Genomic DNA, 18,071 nt, shown 5'->3' with positions numbered 1-18,071 from the left:
GATCTCACTACACATCCCGGTATATATACAAGGTCGAGCCCTCCATTTCATCAGCCCATCGTATGACACATACTACACATATGTTACATTTATGAACTGCCCCAACACAAAAGAAAAACTGCCACCACTTCTGTGTGCCTTTTGCTACAACCGTTCGGGCACAAACCATCACCGAATCAATCGTGTTGTAACCTTACTCCACTCATATTACCATACGCAGACGCAGTTAAGCCGCAACCCGGCACTTTGCCGCCAACTTTATCCCCACAATTTCCAAATAATCGCATGTGCTACATGGGAGCCCACAGACGCATTTATTCTCGAATGGTTCCGCGGGAACCAGGGTGTAAATGCTGCTGACAATGAAGGAACTGATACCCTCGTTCACGCAAAGCAGGCTCCTCGGGGGCCTTTCGGGTTAGTTCATTGGCGCAGCCATCAACAAAAGCGCACTGCCCGTGGCAAGGCTCACCGTTAACGGCTGAAAGAACTCGTTCTTCTGTCACCCCACTATTGTGTCTAAGGAAGCCGGGACTTCATATCGTTTCCTGTGAGCTGATGGGAGGGCTCCTTGACTTTAGGCATTATATTTCAACATTACCCTAAGGGCTGGCATTAATGCATGCATAAAGTTTGGGGGTACCGATGGGTGATAGCGTGCTGATCACTCAAAAGGGATTTATGACCCTTGCATGTTACGCTGGGTGATGGCATCCTATAGTTATACGTATTCTACAGTAGCTGCGCAGACAGCCGGCGTGTTCATGACATAGCGGTGCTTAGCCTCGCAAACATTTCTTCCGAGCACCCCGTTGGGCTGGTTGTGGCGCTTTCTTGAGGGGGTCATAAGAAGTCAGCATTGATGTAAATGCTCTTTTTGTTTGAGATGTTTTGAGAGAAAGTACACTCTGACATGGCATTGTTTATGTTGGTGTTTTCGATTTGTATTTTTTCCTGAATATATTCAGGGGAGGGGTGGGGGTGTTTCTCATCAGCTGGACACACCCTTACATTCGATTTCTTAACCTTACAGCAATAAGAAATCGACAATATCTAAGATGGTACCAGCCATGTCCTGCCATTCTGTTCCTCAATATTTCTCTCTCCTTTCCCTTTTCCGCCTTCCTTACAGCCTTTCGCGACCCGTATTTGCGGAGACAGTGGTGACTCCTGCTTCAACTCTCTTCGATCCCTTCCTCTTTCACATGCAGCAAGGAGGTGCTTCGATTCGGGACACCATTGAAATTCCAGTACAATACAATCGATAAGCCGTTTGCCACTGATCAGACTCCCACTCGCGCGCCCTGATTAAGGCAAGCGATAAGACTGCAAGCTCAAACGCATAAACAACGCTGTCAATCTGTCAGCTGCCATAATTTGTGTACACAGTGGTACAGTATGCGGGCCCAATGGAAATTATATTTTGTTTACCGTCTTCCTGGCTACACCGTACGCCATAGCACACATTCACGTAATTATGTTTCCCGTAGTCGGTGCTGCGGTCACCCGCAGAAGGCAGGTTCCGGCGTTTATCCACATTGCACGCCGCCCGCAGACACGTCTTCGCCTTCACCACACACACAAACTCAACCAACGGGGGGTCGCCTCTCGAGCTTTCTCCAGCTCTCATTTTAGCGAAGGCCTCCGTCCCGTCCTCTTTAATCATTCAGCTGTCCGGCCCGTCCGATGCCCGGCATCCCTCTGCACGCCAAACGAGCGCGGAAATAACCTTGGCTGCTCCGCACCGCAGCAGCAGCGGCAGCTAACTCTCAAACAGCGTCCTCCCGCCCAGTGCTCGGTCCCAGCCGAAGCACGGGACGTGTTGCGCTGACACACATTTGACCACGAATCTGCGCTCGCCCGTCCGACGCGTGGTGACGGCGTCAGGCCATTGCGCTGAATCCATATTCATCTTCTGGTTGACGAGTCTGACGCTGTCGTTGTTCACAGCTCGTTTCTGGCATCGAAGGCTTTGCGCGAGTGTCCTTGCGCGCTGCCTTGACTACGTCAGCCGCACAATAGACTCTCGTTCAGCGGCAATCAGGAGCATCAGAAAGTTGCTCTCCCAATGTCCGGGCTGCATTGCCTCCGGCGTGCCACCCAAAGGTTGGCCGGGCTGGTTGACGCAACCCTTCCCACTTTCTCGTCTTCCCGCAGAGACCGCACACGCTTCTAGAAGCCGAAAAGTGAAACAACCGGGCGGCCGGGAAGGGCGGAGAAATACCTTTCGCTTGCCTCTCTTTTCCTTCGCGAAGCGCGAAGAAGAAAAAATTTGCATCGTCAACCACGTCGTCTTCTTTTACTTCCGTCGCTCACCGCACATCAGCGTTTTCCCTTTCACACAGCTCTTCATTTATTTCTGTTCCGATTGTTTCTTTGTGGCTTTCGTTTCATTTAGCTTCCCGCCGACACCTCGCCGCAAACCTTTCTCGTTGAAGGCGAGGGTGCTAGGGTTCCGGCGATTCGCTTTGCGGCCGGCGAAGGCGGAGACGGACGATCCGGAGACGCCAAGCGCGTGACCTCGGAATTGGGACAATGGACGCTGGGCAGACCGCGTGGCCAGGGGGTATAAGAAGCCCCCGCCGCCGGCAACATGTCGTCAGTCGCTGCTGTTCGCTCAGTCCGCTCTTCAACGTCAGCCGCACAAACCCACAAGGAAGGAATAATGATCGCCCAGGTGAGTGGCGGCGCGCTCCAAGCCGCTAGGTGGCGCTGCAAACACTCCCGCCGCACTTCCGGTGCAGGCCGGAACACACGAGGGAGCAAAAGACAGGGATTTATGAGGGAATAGGGGAAAATATGGGAACATTTGTGGGGACAAGTGATGTCAACAAAACATCGCTCCTTACTCTCTTGAATTCAAAGCGAGAATTTCCCTTGTGTTTTCGCGCGTCAAGCTACACCATTCTTTAAATGAGAAATTAGCATCTTCAGTTTGAACTCAGGCCCACCTTCACTAAGTTAAAGAAGGACTACAGGGTACTTGCACGTAGCCATGATTAGAAAGAAACCGCCACGAATTATAAGATACCGAGGTTTCCCAGCAAATTGGCCTTCCATCCTTGAGCAAGTATAGGCCCAATTTAGCGAAAAGAGTTTCGGAGAGACTTCCTAAATCAGCTACAAGAACTAATAATTAATAAAACAGTGATTACATCGAGTTAAAAAAAAAGCTTCCTGCGCCCAACAGCCTTCATGGTGGCAACTCTCCTGGATTGATTGCTTTGGAGGTTACGTTAATTGACTAAAAGCCACAGAAGAACGCATGAGGGTGAAAAAATCGCCAAATAAGTGGTTACTGATTATGGCAGCCGCTACATGAAGGTAATAGCGCTGGGGAACGCAAAAAGGAATGTCAGTTGCAACCGACTTTCTCCGGGCAGTATTTAAAATCGTACTCCTGCTCATTCAAAGCAGTCATTACTTTCGTTCCCTTGACCATAGAGTAACAATTTATACCATGTTTTAAAATTAAGCCCATTAAGGGGAGAGCAATCCAACATTGACAACTCCCCATGCTCGTCCAAAAGTTATTCCTTAACTACTACAAATATTTTCCTAAAAGTTGTATTTTAGTGATATTTCACGTACACAATACGTCTTTAATATACCAACACACGCAAGCTTAGACGTTAATAAGGCTTGTGGGAGTTTTCGGTTCCCCATTCTACAGTAAACTAGTGCGAAAACGAAACTACCCCCTATCACCCCCTTAAATTTATCCTGCACTAAAACTGTTGAACTTCGTTTCCGGTCTACCTCGTCACCAAGGCGCATCACTTGTGGTTTCCGCAGGTTACCTTCGCCCTTCTGGTTGGATACGTCTCCTGCCTCGGGCCACACTACGGAGCCGGTGCGGGACACTACGGTGGAGCGGCTTTCGGCTACGGCGGAGGCCTAATCGCAGCTCCAGCTGTAATCAAGGCTGTTGCTGCCGAACCAATCTACGTAAGTATCTCGATTTCGAGATGGGTAAACCAGTCTTTTAGTATGAGGGGTGTATAACCGACTGCTTGTAAGATTTATCACGCGACCAAATGGTGACCAGCCTTTTTATCAATCCCTTCATACCGCAGCCATTTATTAAAGAGCCCCTTATCGCATTTATTTTGCTTTCCTCCTTTTCGCATATATGCTGGGCCAACGAGACTGTCCGGGATCTACCTGATAAGAACGCTGTATACTCTACACCCAGGAGCGACCATAAAGAACAGCTTTATTTCGCTCTTGTATGACAGAGTTTTCAGCAGCGGAGCTCTTGTAGATTGAGACTTTCTGTAAGTCTGCTGAAGGTCGGGCGTCACGCGGTGGTGCAAGCAGGTTCCCAGACCCGCCGATAGAAGGCGCAGTTATATTTCAGGGGCGGTTCTTCTCCTTCTCGCTAGGGGAGGGAGGGAGAGTGGAGGAAGCCTTGCGCCGCTGACCTTTAGCTGCAGATTCCTTTGCCAGAGCCGTAAAACTTGCGCGGCGACGGCGCTGCTGTTCTCGGGTGAGCGCCGGCTGACTTTCGTGCCGACACAAGGGGACCACAGATCCGCTGTTTCAGCAGGTTTCACAATGGATGGAACAGGGTTTAGTTCTTTTTCCTGCATTATTCTTCGCCCTCGTATCCGCGTAGTCATTTTCGGATAGCGGTTGGGATGGTGTCATGTGACCCGTAAATACTTTTTCGTCCTATTCATCCTCGCACAACAACTGATGTGTTTTATTTTCTCGCGACGACTTAAATTTATTTCAAAGCTTGATCAGTGAGTTTGACGGACTCAACTCCGAGTAAGTTCTGGAAGAAGTGAAAAGGGGGGGGGGGGAATAACGCGCCTAAGCTGCAGCTTTGTCATGAGGCATGCTGTAGTAGAGAGCTCCGAATTAATTTTGATCACCTAGGGATCTTTAACGGGCACTGAAATCAAGACACACGATTGTTTTTCTTCTTCACCCCCATCAGAACTCACATCCGAATGAAGATTAGGTGTAAAGCTTTATTACCGTCCAGTCGGTTTTGGAGCTCACCTAACCATAAATTCGATATCAGAATCGACTAGCAGCCAGATGAGGAATTCCGAATGTTTTGTGTACCGAGGTCATTCAATTTAGTCTATATAATTATCCCCTAAATAGATCTTTAATGTATGCTAAGTGCATCTCCGAATTGTTAACCTCTAGAGGTTTCTGCTCAAACGGCAGTACATATTAAATTTTACGTTTATTGCAGTAGGTCCACCGACTTCGATAGCCTCATAAACCTTACGCGAAATCCTTGAATCTAGTTCGTCATTGCTCAGTTCCAGCAGCCGTAACTACATAAGGGCTAAGCCCCTTATCTCTCTAAGGCCGTAAGCCCTAAGGTGCCATAACATGAGATTAAAGATATTTCCCACATGTTTAAGATCCAATTTCTCAGTATCTGAATACCCGCCGCGGTGGCTCAGTGGCTAGGGCGCTGCGCTGCTGAGCACGAGGTCGCGGGTTCGATTCCCGGCCGCGGCGGCCGCTTTTCTGATGGAGGCGAAAAGCAAAAACGCCCGTGTGTACGAGATTTCGGCGCACGTTAAAGATCCCCAGATGGTCAAAATTAATCCGGAGCCCTCCACTACGGCGCGCCTCATCGCCTGCGTTGCGTCGGCGCGTTAAACCCCACAATCAATCAATCAATCAATCAGTATCTGAATACCTCATCATCTGCGACGCTCGCTCGTGCAGCCACCCCAGCCGTACGAGTTCGGCTACGACACGGTCGACGAGTTCGGCACGAGGATGACGCGCCAGGAGAGCAGCGACTCGGCCAACCAGAAGAAGGGCTCGTACGGCTACACGGACGCCAACGGCATCTACCGCCAGGTGAACTACGTTGCCGACGCCGCCGGCTTCCGCGCCACCGTCTCCACGAACGAGCCCGGCACCGCACCAGGCGAGACCGGAGGAGCCGTCTACGACGCCAAGCCCGTCGCCGTTGTCGCCAAGGCCCACCACGTGAAGGCGGCCGCCGCCTTCCTGACTCCCACTTACGCCGTGCCCGGATACTTCGGCAAATACTAGAGGCTCAATCTCAACCAGTTCCTAGTAATTCCCAGAAGCCCCGTCCCCTGTAACTTATATAGAAACACCAATTCACGTCACCCACCCGGAAAGAACTGATAACTAGGATGTCTTAGAGAGCCTTTACTCGGCAGTGTACAGTGTATTTGTTCTTTTTACGGCGTAATATGCTAGCCGAACTCATAGCTGCACGTACGGACAGCTAGTTTTGGTAAGTTGTGTAAGCGCTAGCCGCACGTTTGGCCGCGCGCCCACCCAAGTTGCCGGTTGGTCTGGGCCGTCATGCACTGATACTATTTTTAACAGCACTGATACTATTTTTAACAGCACTCGCTACTTCGGTATATCGGCCGCGGCATGAGTTTTATGGTGGTTTCAGAGGTTTTCCCGAGAAGGCCTCGGAACTTTTTCCAGTTCCTATTCGCAACCCGAGAGGAGGCTTTTCAGGTGCAACAAGAGTTAAGCCTAACGGGCCTGTCCCGGAAAGCAGAATTCTTTTTTTTTAATGGTTTTCGCCGTTGTCCTCTTTAGCCTCTTCAATGTGGCCATTGTTCCTCGCATTGCTTTCGCTGTCGTCACCGCTTCAAGCACCTCGCGCTCGTCGCTGCTGTATGTGTTTTCAGCTGCTGCGTTGCGGAGTTCCGAAGAGGGCTTTCGTAACTTGTCCTGTGATGTCGTCGCTTCGTGTGTTTTGTGCGTGTGCAGAGGCGAGCTGAACGTTGTCCGCGTGTTGGTGCCTGTGTGGGGGTGTGTGCGCTCGCCGAGGCTGCCTGATCCGCAAAACGGAGGGTTTCCGCAATGGTACAAAATGACCGCGTGCGTGCTTGACTCGCACAAGGCCTCCATTTGTTCACCCTCGTTTTCGGGTCATCGGGGTTTCTCATTTGGCTTTCGGCAGCCGCCATCTGTTTGTGCTGCGTGTGCAGGTCGTGTCTGTTGAGCTGTGCGCTTCCTCTGCCGGTGAAAGTGTTTGTGTGCTGTGTGTTGCCTATTTATTTAGCCCCGCAATAAAACGTCCCAGTATACTACGTATTCACATGCGCGTTGAATGCATTTATTTATTCCCACAACACGGCACAGGCCTGGCTCTAGAAAACGCTTGTCGCCACGTACTTGCGTCCTGGTACTGCCACTATAGCGCCCTTCAGGAAGAGAATACGTCCGGTCCCTTCACTACACTTTACTCGCAGTGAAGTGAAGAGTAGTGACCCATATCCCTCGCGAGCAACTTCAGTAAACTGGTTGAACGCATGGTTCTTGAGATACTCAATTGGCTGCTTGAGAAAAATGCTACGTTCGAATCGGCTTCCGTCAAGGGCTAAGCACGCAGGATATTCTGCTCATGCTGCATCGCCAGGTCCTCAGTGCTCCCTCAGCAGCACAGTCACAGACTGTGGTGGCGGTGGACGTCCGTAAAGCTACGACTTCGTCCCACACAGAGCTGTAATAGAAAGCGCGGAAGTTGCTGGAGCACGTAGCCATATGGTCACATTCAAAAAATTTTCCTGTACAATCGATTCTTCGACCAGCGCTAAGGTGATGGGGAGAAAGAAAGAAGGACAACCGCAGGCGCTGACTACCAACTAAAATTTATACAAAGAAAAAGAACTTTTATACACACATATCTGATCCCGTGCAATGAGTGCGTGCATCGATAAAAACAGCTGCAAGATTTTTTGTTCGCCCTTTCCCATTCACAACCCTGACACCAGCAAACCAACTTCCCTATCTGACAGGGATAAGGATGGGTGGCTTATGCAATCCTCTCCCAATCTCTTAATGTGGAAAGCTTCCACAACTTCTTTTATTGTTTGATTGCTGTGTTACTACAGTATCTTTGTGTCATTGAAGGACGGAATACACTTGCATTTTTTGCGATGAAGTGACAAGTGGCTACCGGGCCTCCTTTTCAGTGACGAAAGATGCTCTCCGAGTCTGGTATTTAGACATATCCCCGACTGCCCCACGTACACGCGATCACAATTCAAGGGTATCTGATACACGACCCCTTTCTTATTACATTCAACAAATCGGGGAGTATGGTTCATATCATTTTCCAGCGGAGCTTTCAGTTTGGCTGTTTCTCTTCGTACATGCGCTCAACAATGGGATACACTCAGCTCAGTTTACTTTTGGGTAAAAAAAAAACTTTTGCATTATACTTTTTGCATATACCTTCTTCATACGATGTGACAGCCCATGGACGTGCGGTATTACAATCATTTTCATCCTCGTGTTCCCAAGCTTATCATATCGCAGAAGTGATTTAAAAGCTTTAAAAGCTTTCTCGCTCGGAGCGAAAACTGACATGGGTGGTATATTTACTTGTAGTAACATGGCATTTTGTCTTTCAAGGCTCTGACGCATCATGTGACAGCAGGACTTTAAAAGCGCAGCCTTAACGCAGCAGTGGGAAATGCTGTTTTTTTACAAGCTTTGAATGCGATGATCTAAAATTAAACAAGGTTTCTCAAACCGGGGTGCCTACTTGTGACATTTGTGGCGACAGGAAAAAGATAAAGTCAAATCTAAAAACTGCAGCTTGTTCTCTATGGATACTTCGCAAGTGAAGTTTAAACCATCCCCGTGTTCCTTGAAGCATGTAAAACCACATCTTTAAAGCCGTCAATTTTTCCATAACTGCAAATAACCTTTGTCCCCGTCGCCTTAGCTCTGCTAAAAAGATGCAACCACACCAACTAGCTCGACTTTCATTGCTGCTACTGTACAATCGAAGCTACAGAGAGCAAATGGGAGATTAAATCGGACCATCTTGCCCCAACAGCATTGGAGTACCCCAGGGTGCAGTCCTTTCACCCACATTATTCAATATCGTAATGCCACGCCTCCCGCCCTTGCTAAAGGAAATTGCGTTATTAAAATTTGCTATCTACGCTGTGGACATATACGCTCAGGAAACATCCCGTCAGGATTCTCGGAGCACACATTGATCAAAACGGTAAAAGTACGTCATGGATCAAGAAAGTTACCACGCAGTGCAAGTCCTTGCTGCATCTTGTTCCCAGAGTTACAAGTATCCATTGGGGTACGAAAGAAAAAGAGACGCGGCAACTTGATCGAACTATCCTTAATTCCCGCAGCATTCTCTACGATTACATTTATCATGTCCTTACCAAGGGACAACAAGAGCATCACGAGAACATTAACCGTGAGGCCATATGGATTGTTACCGGATTGACAAAATACGCCCCCTAAGTGAAGTTTATGGGCACGGTGCTATGAATTTGCTGTTCTAATTAGCCGAGCAAGCTCTCTCAGGCCAGAAGGACCGTCTTAGCAGCACTAACTCTGGACTTTCCATCTTAGATGAGCTTGTATTATTACCCAATATGGCTGTTGGTCGAACATCCTCACCACCTCCATGGGCTGGGAAGATTTCCCCTGACTAATGGCAAGCCGCTTCCTCGCAACATGGGACCACACCCTCGAAATTCAGCAAGACGGTGGCGCTTTGCCTAGGCACACAATTCAAGCTTCATGAACAAGCCACCCATCACTCACAACATCGTATACACCGACGTGGCGGAGACTTTGCTGCCTCCACGAAGTGACACTGGCGAAGAGGACGAAAGCGTCCCAGTACACATTTGTGCGGTGGCCTGGGCTGACGCCCCTCATTGCGTCGTTCGTTCGGATCTCCTTCCCAGTACCGCCAGCGTGGACACAACTCACTTTGAACTACTTGCCCTCCTACATGCCTCACAGTGGGTGAGAAATACTTTCGCACGAACGGACCTGCCACACAAGCTTTTGCAATTAACTGATACGGCTCGCGCTTACAATATCTGCACGGGAGTGAGTGGAGCTTCGTCTTCATACCCGGGAATCCTCTGCGACTCGGTCGGAACTTTCGAGGATTTACATTCTCACCTAAACATAACCACGACAATTGCTTTGGTACCCGCACATGCGGGTATTAAGAGCAATAAGTGGGGTAACAGCAAGGGACGACCTGCGGCTAGACAACCAACTGCGCTGAATGCATTGCCCACCAGTAATGGAAGCCCGCCCGATTTCACTCCTACGAAGGCCCTCGCTCAACCGAAACGGCGACAGATACTTGGGCGCCTTCGTGAGGGAAGATAATTAGAACGCACCGAACAGCGTGACGGCACTGTTCCTCCCATGCTGGAGTGGTTACTGCGGGGTACACAGACATTGGCTCGCCGGCTTGCCACCATCACAAACACAACCACCTTGCCCTTTCCCGGCGCTTCGCCACAAATTCTACGGCGATGACCCTGCCCAACGACTCTGTCTGCAGTGTCTTGTGCCTGCAAATGCCGCACATTTGGTCTATGACTGTGATTGTTACACTATCTTCCGTGATCGCACGCTCCATACGCTCCCCGAAGACGTTCGTCCGACGGCGTACTTCGACTGGGTGCTACCGTTCACGTGGGACATCACATCTTAATTATTATGAACCTCTTCTTGCCGCGTTTGTCTATGCCGACGAGGATCCGAGGGACGTCTTGCGTAACTACCGGAGACCCTCCCACCATCTCACCCGCCATCCCTGAGGACCTCACCACCCTGACAGGCCATCACTGATGCAGACAGCAAGGGTGTTTTAGTATAGGTCTCCAATAAAGCACGTTTTTTCCCCTCCCTCACTTACGGTGCTATAATCTCCCCCTTGCGTCACTGACAACTTGTGAGACACGGCCGCTGGATGAAAGGCGCACTGCGCTCTCATTCAGCGGCCATGAGTGAAAAGGCTTGCTAGGACTGTTGCAAATGCTTCATTGGGCGTATGGTGTGGGGTGACGTTCTGAAGACCGCGAAGTCTAGCTTCGCCCTGCGGTCTCAGGCAATGAATGCAGTTTAGAGCTCCAACACGCTGCGCAACGCGAAGCTTAGCTAATTCCGTCTTGTAATTACTCCCGTCATCGCCTTCTTGGGCAACGGAACATTTAGTCGGATTCTTCTGCTGCTTATCGTCGTCATTGCTTGGGTTGAACTCACCCGAAATTCCCACAGAATACATAGGACTGCTGCTACTTGCCTTTGTCCCATGAAGATGTGCGTGTACCCCTTGCATGTCTGGTGTACCAAGCTAGTCGCCTTTGCCAGGCTAACCTCACCTGTACCATTAAAGACTATTCTCTCTCTCTCTCACCCCTTGCATGCGCCAGCATTTTGTTCCCTTACCAATCCACCCTTGAGTTATTTGTGCTGGATCCTGGTATTATCTGGTAGCAGATGTGCCCGGCTTGGCTGAAATTGGGGAAGGTCAAAATTTAAAGGGTGGTAGACAAAATGGCTGACAGCTCAAAGACTAAAACGCCGGTCAGAAATGCTCGATTTGACGCTGAATTTCTCATAAAAGTCCCATAAACAAAGTTAACTATATTTGAGGCGAACAAAAAGGTAAATTGGGTCTAAATAGTAATCGCATCAGGGTCGTCGGGCATGCGATACGAGCACGCATTCCCAACAATATCAAAGCTGTCAAGTTAACTCAATGAATTCGTTGTCGCGTTCACCTAAAAACGCATGTAAGAGACCTCTATAAGGATAACATGAGTAATATGAGCACGCTAATTACAGGCGAAGCAATTCCAGTAATAGCAATGGGAAAAGACGTACCGCAATTGGGCACTAATGTTTTCGTAATTACATCGTAAGGAGAGGGTAGGTGCCCTTGTAATTTTTGTTCATTTGTTTCCCCTTCGAACCTTGTTAGCACTTTCCGCCAGTGATGACGCAATACAATAGTCTTGATTTTCACTTTTGCAGCTGGACCAGATTTCAACTGGCGCTGGAGCTAGCGACAGTGCAGCGCACATGGCCCTGGTATATGCACCAACCGCACCTTCGCGGTCCTGCTACATGACCCCTAGCGGCTCATGTCTTTTCTCCGCTTAGTTCATATCCTAGGCTCGTGCTGCCATAGTTTCGGTTTATTTCGTGCGTTGCTGCCTGAAAGACCTGTTCAAACTCTGTCATCTTGCCCACGGTTTTCTAGCTAACTCTTGACCGGGCGGCACATCTGACACGGAAAAGTGTATGGCGTGTTATTCTTTATGTGAGCCAGCCAGACACTTTTGTACGCTAAGCAACCCTTACGCATACTTTGTCATGTGGTAACACCGTTAATACATGGCTTCTTGCAGCACCATGGAAGTTTTAGGTAATGGTAACACGTAAGGTGTCCCTTTCAATGCATGAAGTCCTCTTGAACTTGTAAGCATAGAATTAACTTGATAGTGGGAAATGTGGCTGATTCATGTGACTGAGACGAGCTTGAGTTTAATGTGATCAGTTGGTTGTGAGCTGCGTCTGAGCTTTACGGCGGTTATTTTACGTCGAAGTAAGCTGGTCAAACAAATATTCAATCGCAAGGGGGAAGTTAAGATAGCAAAAGACTGTTTTTTCTGCTTATTTTGATTTTTACTCGCGCTGAAAGTCCAATCATGAATTTTTTCATGAAGGGCGAAATAATGCAACCTTCAACTTTTTACAACATACAGCATTTTACAACGTACACCAATATGCGAAATTTGATTAGGATAGTGCAGGTTTGTGCAAGTAGGCGTACAGTTTCAATAGGTCACAACAATAATGTGGCTGTAAAATAGCTTTGTAAAAGCGTAAAATAGCGCTAAAATGGCTGTACACAAAAATAAATTAATTATGTTTAATCATCAGCTGCTGTAAGAAATGATTTATACCGAAGTGCGCAGGGGGTTTTCCAGCAGAGAAGAAAAACTTTCCTACGCCAGATTGCTAAGTTATGCAGGACGGCAAGTTATTCCTTTCCCTTATGGCTAGTGGAAAGAACGAAAATTTAAAGCAGTCGGTGCGGCATTCGTATTCTCGATGTGTTAGTGAACTCGTTTGTAGAGTTGGTCTAATTTGTTTTTTTTTGTATATATTCATAGCTATCTACGTTTAACTGCTTGTTTACTAACTGGTATAACAGTTTTAGTCGGGCGAGTTTTGCTCGCTGTTTAAAGGTTCAAATTTCTGTTTTTTTGAAAGACCGCTGTGGGCGAATCAGTGGTCCTGTATTTGTTATAAATAAACTTAATCGCTTTCAAGTCTGTGTATAAGCGTGTTAGCAGTAGAAAACCGGGTGAAGTTGGCGTATTCAAAAGTTGGCTCTACGGACGTATTTCAAGCGAAATTTGTTGTTTCCTGTGGTGCTTACCTTAGTCACCTAAGCAGAAAAAAAGTCTGCGTAAGGCAGCAGATGTGACAGGTCAATGCCATCTGAGGCCGTGAGTTATGCTTATGCCCAGATATTTGTGTTCATTCCTGATTGTCAAGGGAACATTATTTACGGTGCAACAAAAATTTGATTTCAGTTGTTTTATGCTTGTTTTTACAAGAGCTGATTTTGCTGTGTTGAGGGTTATGTGCCCGTTGGAACATCAGTCGGGCACTGATTGTAAAGCGCTGTTAAACAATAAATTATCTTCAGGTGAATTAATTTCATGGTAAATAATTCAATCATCCCAAATAGTTTTATGTTAATTCGGTTATTTTTGGTAAAGCATTACGGAATATTAAAAATAACAGGTGCCAAAACACTGCTTCGGGCACACTTGATAAGACTCTCTCTTTTGTGGAGCTTTCTTGATGAATTTGAACGTATTGTGATCGGTCAGTCATCAGTCCCTAATCCAGTCACTGATTGGGCGTTTTCCTATGGTTGCTTCTAGTTTTTTAATTGTTTTTGCTTGCGTACCCCACCGAGGGCTTTAGAAAAATGAAGCACTATAATGTCTGTTCGCGCCTGATGGTCAACGTTTAAGGAAAGGTCATGAATCAATTCAATAAGTTGAGCGACGGGTGATATACTTTGACGGAAATCGCGCTGAAATGCTGATAAAAGGCGCTCATGGTCAAGGAACGCGGTCATGTTATGTGTCTGAGGAAGTGTTCAAGCAGTCTGCATGCGATGCTTGTTAGAGAAATTAATTCGCCGATATTTCTGTGAATGCGGATTACTTTCGCCATTTTTCATTCTGCCGGTAGCGAACTAATTGGCAGCGATTTGTTGAACATTATGTATGCATAGTTCGCTATCCGGTTGGCGTATCTGTTTAGAAATACATTGGATATATTGTCGGGTGCCGCCCCTTTTTTATAGTCTATCTTTATGATTAAGACAAGTGTGACGTTTGTTCACTTAAAGCCGGAGGTATACACCCAGTTCGACAACACTGTTCGCTTTATTTCCCCTTATTTTTTGTTCCTAACTTGGCTTAGTCGGTAGTATGACTCACCAGTCGGCTCGGCGGTGGACTGCCATAATTGAATAACAGATATTTTAAAGGTGTAATCACACCAAATTTTCACCATTGCAGCTAACATTGAATCACTTACCGTTGCATTGAGTGGGGCTGGATGGTGGGGTTGAGAGGTGCTTATCGGGCATTATTGCTAAAACAAGCTCAATGTAAGCCAGCTAGGTTTTTACGACACCAGACTGCCCAGTCTTCCTTCGCCGGGGAGCAAAATAACGTGAGAAAAGTATCGCCCGTGGGATACAATCTTCAGGTAGCTGAATTATGTGTTTAGGCTGTGCACTAAGAAGCACAAATACACGCTCCGCTTCGTAAAAAAAGTCTTAGAAATGGGTTTTTTCGTTTTCCAGTGGTTACTACTACAAGTCATGGCGACAAACCTATTTGAATGGTACGTTGTTATTTTATTTTTATGTAATATAAAGGGCCCATGCAGACAAAATGCAAGTTTGTTTTATTCGATGCATTTGGTCTTTTATAGTGCCCCCAGCGCTTTTCCAGAAGCAGGTGATGCTTTATTCACTGATAAATTACTCAATTATGTTAATATTTTATTCTCATGCCAAATCGTCGGTTTCGTGACGTCTGCCATCACGTCACATGGCGGGTCTTGAAGCGAACTTTAAGTGCACTCTTCAGTCTGCAGTGGACGGAGGAGCCCTGTTCACCGTCAGTCCTCCTAGATGGCGCCACCATGCTGATCCGCACCGCTATTGGCTTTTGCTTTGTTTTTGGCGGTATTTGCACCTGCCTTGTTTTTTTACGGTCGGTAGTGATTGTTTCGTGAAACATGGGCTACGCCCGAATGATAGGGTCATTTAAGACAATGTCACTTACACCAAAGGGCCAGTGTCGTTTGAGACAACCCCAAAGCGCCGAACCGCTGAGTAGCTAGAACAAGCACAGTGCGCGCAGTACCAACAGAAGTACGCACTGGTACTTCTATGTTTACGTGTACTTTCGCAATTTCCATTGTTTACCCCGCCATTCTTACAGCTACAAAATGAATATGAATTACAACTAAGCGAGAATAGCTAGTTCTACAAGAGTATAAGCACTGACTAACTTGCGGCTGCTTTTGCCGTCTTCAGCCAATGGCACGGATGTGCACATGACGTCATATGTTCGAGTTCAGAAAATGAGCTAGTCAGTCGGATGGCCATTCCCTTTTTGCTAATTATGTACTCTTATTTGAGCGACGTTTACGTTAAACGTGGTGTCGGTATGATTTTAACGAGGCGATTTTTCGAATGAACCAAACGTGTTTTGTCTGCATGGCTCCTTTGGTACCGTCTTCTGCTTTAGCGGAAACAATGACTTATTCTTTGGTGCATCAGAACGCCCATCAACTAAACTTTATAAGAACTCTAGTTTTCTTCTTCTTCCTGCATAAATAGTATATACCTAAGCGTGTGAGATTTCCTAAAAATAAGGTAATGTGGCCTCCCACGTCCCCTTACACTCCAGACGCTAAGCCGTGTCATGTATTTTAGTTCATTAACTAAAAATTAAAAAAAATGGCCACGTATCTGCTCCTTTCGTTGCAAATGTCGTCAAAAGACAATAGTCTTTGTAGACATTTGCAAAGTAAATGCCCCCCTTTGCCTTCTCGCTCACCTCCCATGCTGTTCCTGTACCGTCGCGCTCATACCAAGGTAAACACACTAAAGGTTTGCACAAGGCGATTTGAATTTACGGCGTTCCACTGCTACAGGCCGGGTTCCTCGATGCCAGCGCTGCAGTACGGAGGAGGCGCGCATGAATCGAGGCGGCCGATTTTAAGGTTTATAGAACCGCGTGGCCGTGCTGTACGTGCGTTCCAAGCAGAATGTGAAACCTAGCTAGCGAAACCTTTCGTTGATGTTGCCGCGTGGTTTTTCATATGACGCCAGGAGGTGGCGCGGGCAACAGTAGGCGGCGGTTTTCTGCAGTAGATGTAGAATGTCATTTGCTATAGAAAAACCAAGAATCCATGAATTTTTTAATGAAGGAACACTCTAAATATTCCTTGTGGACTACTTTTCTGTCTTATATTTGCCTGTCTTATTTTTGTTCAACAAAGTTGACAAGTATGAACATATAAACCGTGCTTAGACGTTTACATTTGGCTGTGAGTATATAAGACTATTGCGCAATATCTATTTTACTTTGGCCGGGTGGCTGAATCGAGTCACAGACAGACAGACAGACAGACAGACAGACAGACAGACAGACAGACAGACAGACATACATACAGACAGACAGACCACAATTTCTGGGTTTAATAAGCCCAAGAAAGACTATCCTCTTTAAAATCTGTTTGATATAACAACGTTGCTTTCGTAGGGATATTTTGAATGCAGTGTCTAGAGTTACGTCCGACGTAACCCAAAATCGAAAACTAAAGTTACCTCCGACGGAACTTTAAGCCAGTTAAGTCCGACGGAACCCAAAGTTTAAAACTAAAGTTACATCCGACAGAACTTTAAACCAGCCTCCAGAGTTACGTCCGACGGAACCCAGGATTGAAAGCTAAAGTTACGTCCGGCGGAACTTTAAGCCAGTGTCTTGAGTTACGCCCGGCTTAACCTGTAAATGATAGAAGTTACCTCCGACGTAAGTGAAAATTAAAGAAAGGTATGTCGGACGTTCGCCGACCTCGAAAATCTTACGGTATGTCGGAATAAAGTCCCTTCTCCGATGAAAGGATTTTACGTCGGATGTACCCGATGCCCAGAGGCTAAAGAAAGGCACGGCGAACTTAGCCGGTGGATGACTGTACAGGCGCCCGTCGGATGCGCCCGCAGGTGTATCCTGAGGTTGTGCTATGTGGTTTCCTCTGGAAATGCAAATCCGGTACCACGGAGGAAGAGCCTCCCGCGTGAGCTCACGCTATTTACATGGGACGAGATTACCGCTGGGATTTTGACTGCTCGAGTGTTCGTCTTGTTAAGCCTGTGTTCAAGATGCGATTTCGTCTGGCTTCGTGGCGACAAGGTACCACCTCGCGCTCGTGTAGAGAAGTCCTAGGTTCGAGTCCCCCAAACCCAGAACTTTCTTTCCTCTCCTTTTTTTGTGACAATGACAATTGCTATGCATTTGTGCATCATGCTTAGAAGATGGACGGCAGTGGTACGTATTGCGCTGCTTTCATTATACGAAGCACTGCCACGATCACTCGATTTTTGGAAGCTGATGTGGAGCAGTACCATCTGGCTTGCGGTCCAGATAGCGTATGAAAAGACGGTTTAAATTTCGGGAAGTTAGGACAGGCTCACCATAAACTCGTTACGAAAGAGAAGCGAAAGTTGAATTTGGTACAGTGCAGATAGAGTGAATTTTTCACAGTTGTGGGTTGTCGATGAAACACTGTTTCGGCTGGTCAATGAAGGACAGACTTGATTAAAGCAACATAGACAGATCACAAGCTACAGATGGGTCCTCTTTTTTTCGCGCCGCGTGCGGGGGAAAAATTACGAGTGGCGGCTGGAACCTAAGAAGCTTCATCTTATAAAAATGATAGAAAACTGCATAGCAATGGTCATTGTCTCAAAAAAAGGAAAGGAAACCAAAGGGATTCGACCCTAGGACCTGTGGTCAAGAGCGCGAGGCGGTACCTCGCCGCCACGAAGCCAGGGGGGGTTCGCACCAACAGACGCCCATCAAGAAGAACAATCGTGCGACCAAGGCAACCACATAGCACAACCTCAGGATTGATTAAAGTCTACGGGTGTGACGGACGGGACTGCACTGTCGGCCCGCTGTACCTTTCTATAG

At 47.4% G+C, this 18,071-nt stretch overlaps 1 protein-coding gene across 1 annotated transcript; it reads left to right on the top strand.

Annotated features, from left to right (window-relative positions):
• The first annotated feature begins 2,340 nt into the window (after positions 1 to 2,340).
• Positions 2,341 to 7,047, top strand: LOC144167647 (uncharacterized). Its single transcript, XM_077696835.1, has 3 exons — positions 2,341 to 2,677; positions 3,796 to 3,948; positions 5,701 to 7,047. The coding sequence occupies exons 1-3, from the start codon at positions 2,594 to 2,596 to the stop codon at positions 6,034 to 6,036; spliced, it is 573 nt and encodes a 190-aa protein (XP_077552961.1). The 5' UTR covers positions 2,341 to 2,593; the 3' UTR covers positions 6,037 to 7,047.
• Positions 7,048 to 18,071: the final 11,024 nt, after the last annotated feature.

This window comes from Haemaphysalis longicornis, unplaced genomic scaffold (genome assembly GCF_048455015.1).
Source record: "Haemaphysalis longicornis isolate Haplotype H1 unplaced genomic scaffold, Haemaphysalis longicornis Haplotype H1 scaffold_2, whole genome shotgun sequence".
In the NCBI taxonomy this organism is placed as follows: Eukaryota; Metazoa; Arthropoda; class Arachnida; order Ixodida; family Ixodidae; genus Haemaphysalis; species Haemaphysalis longicornis.
The sequence above is the reverse complement of the archived record's forward strand: the minus strand, read 5'-3'. Positions and strand labels throughout refer to the sequence as shown.

Coding starts and splice junctions, on each gene's coding strand:
- LOC144167647 (XM_077696835.1), top strand. CDS start 2,594: ATGTCGTCAGTCGCTGCTGTTCGCTCAGTCCGCTCTTCAACGTCAGCC. Junction 2,678..3,795: donor AAGGAATAATGATCGCCCAG/GTGAGTGGCGGC, acceptor TGGTTTCCGCAG/GTTACCTTCGCCCTTCTGGT. Junction 3,949..5,700: donor TTGCTGCCGAACCAATCTAC/GTAAGTATCTCG, acceptor TCGCTCGTGCAG/CCACCCCAGCCGTACGAGTT.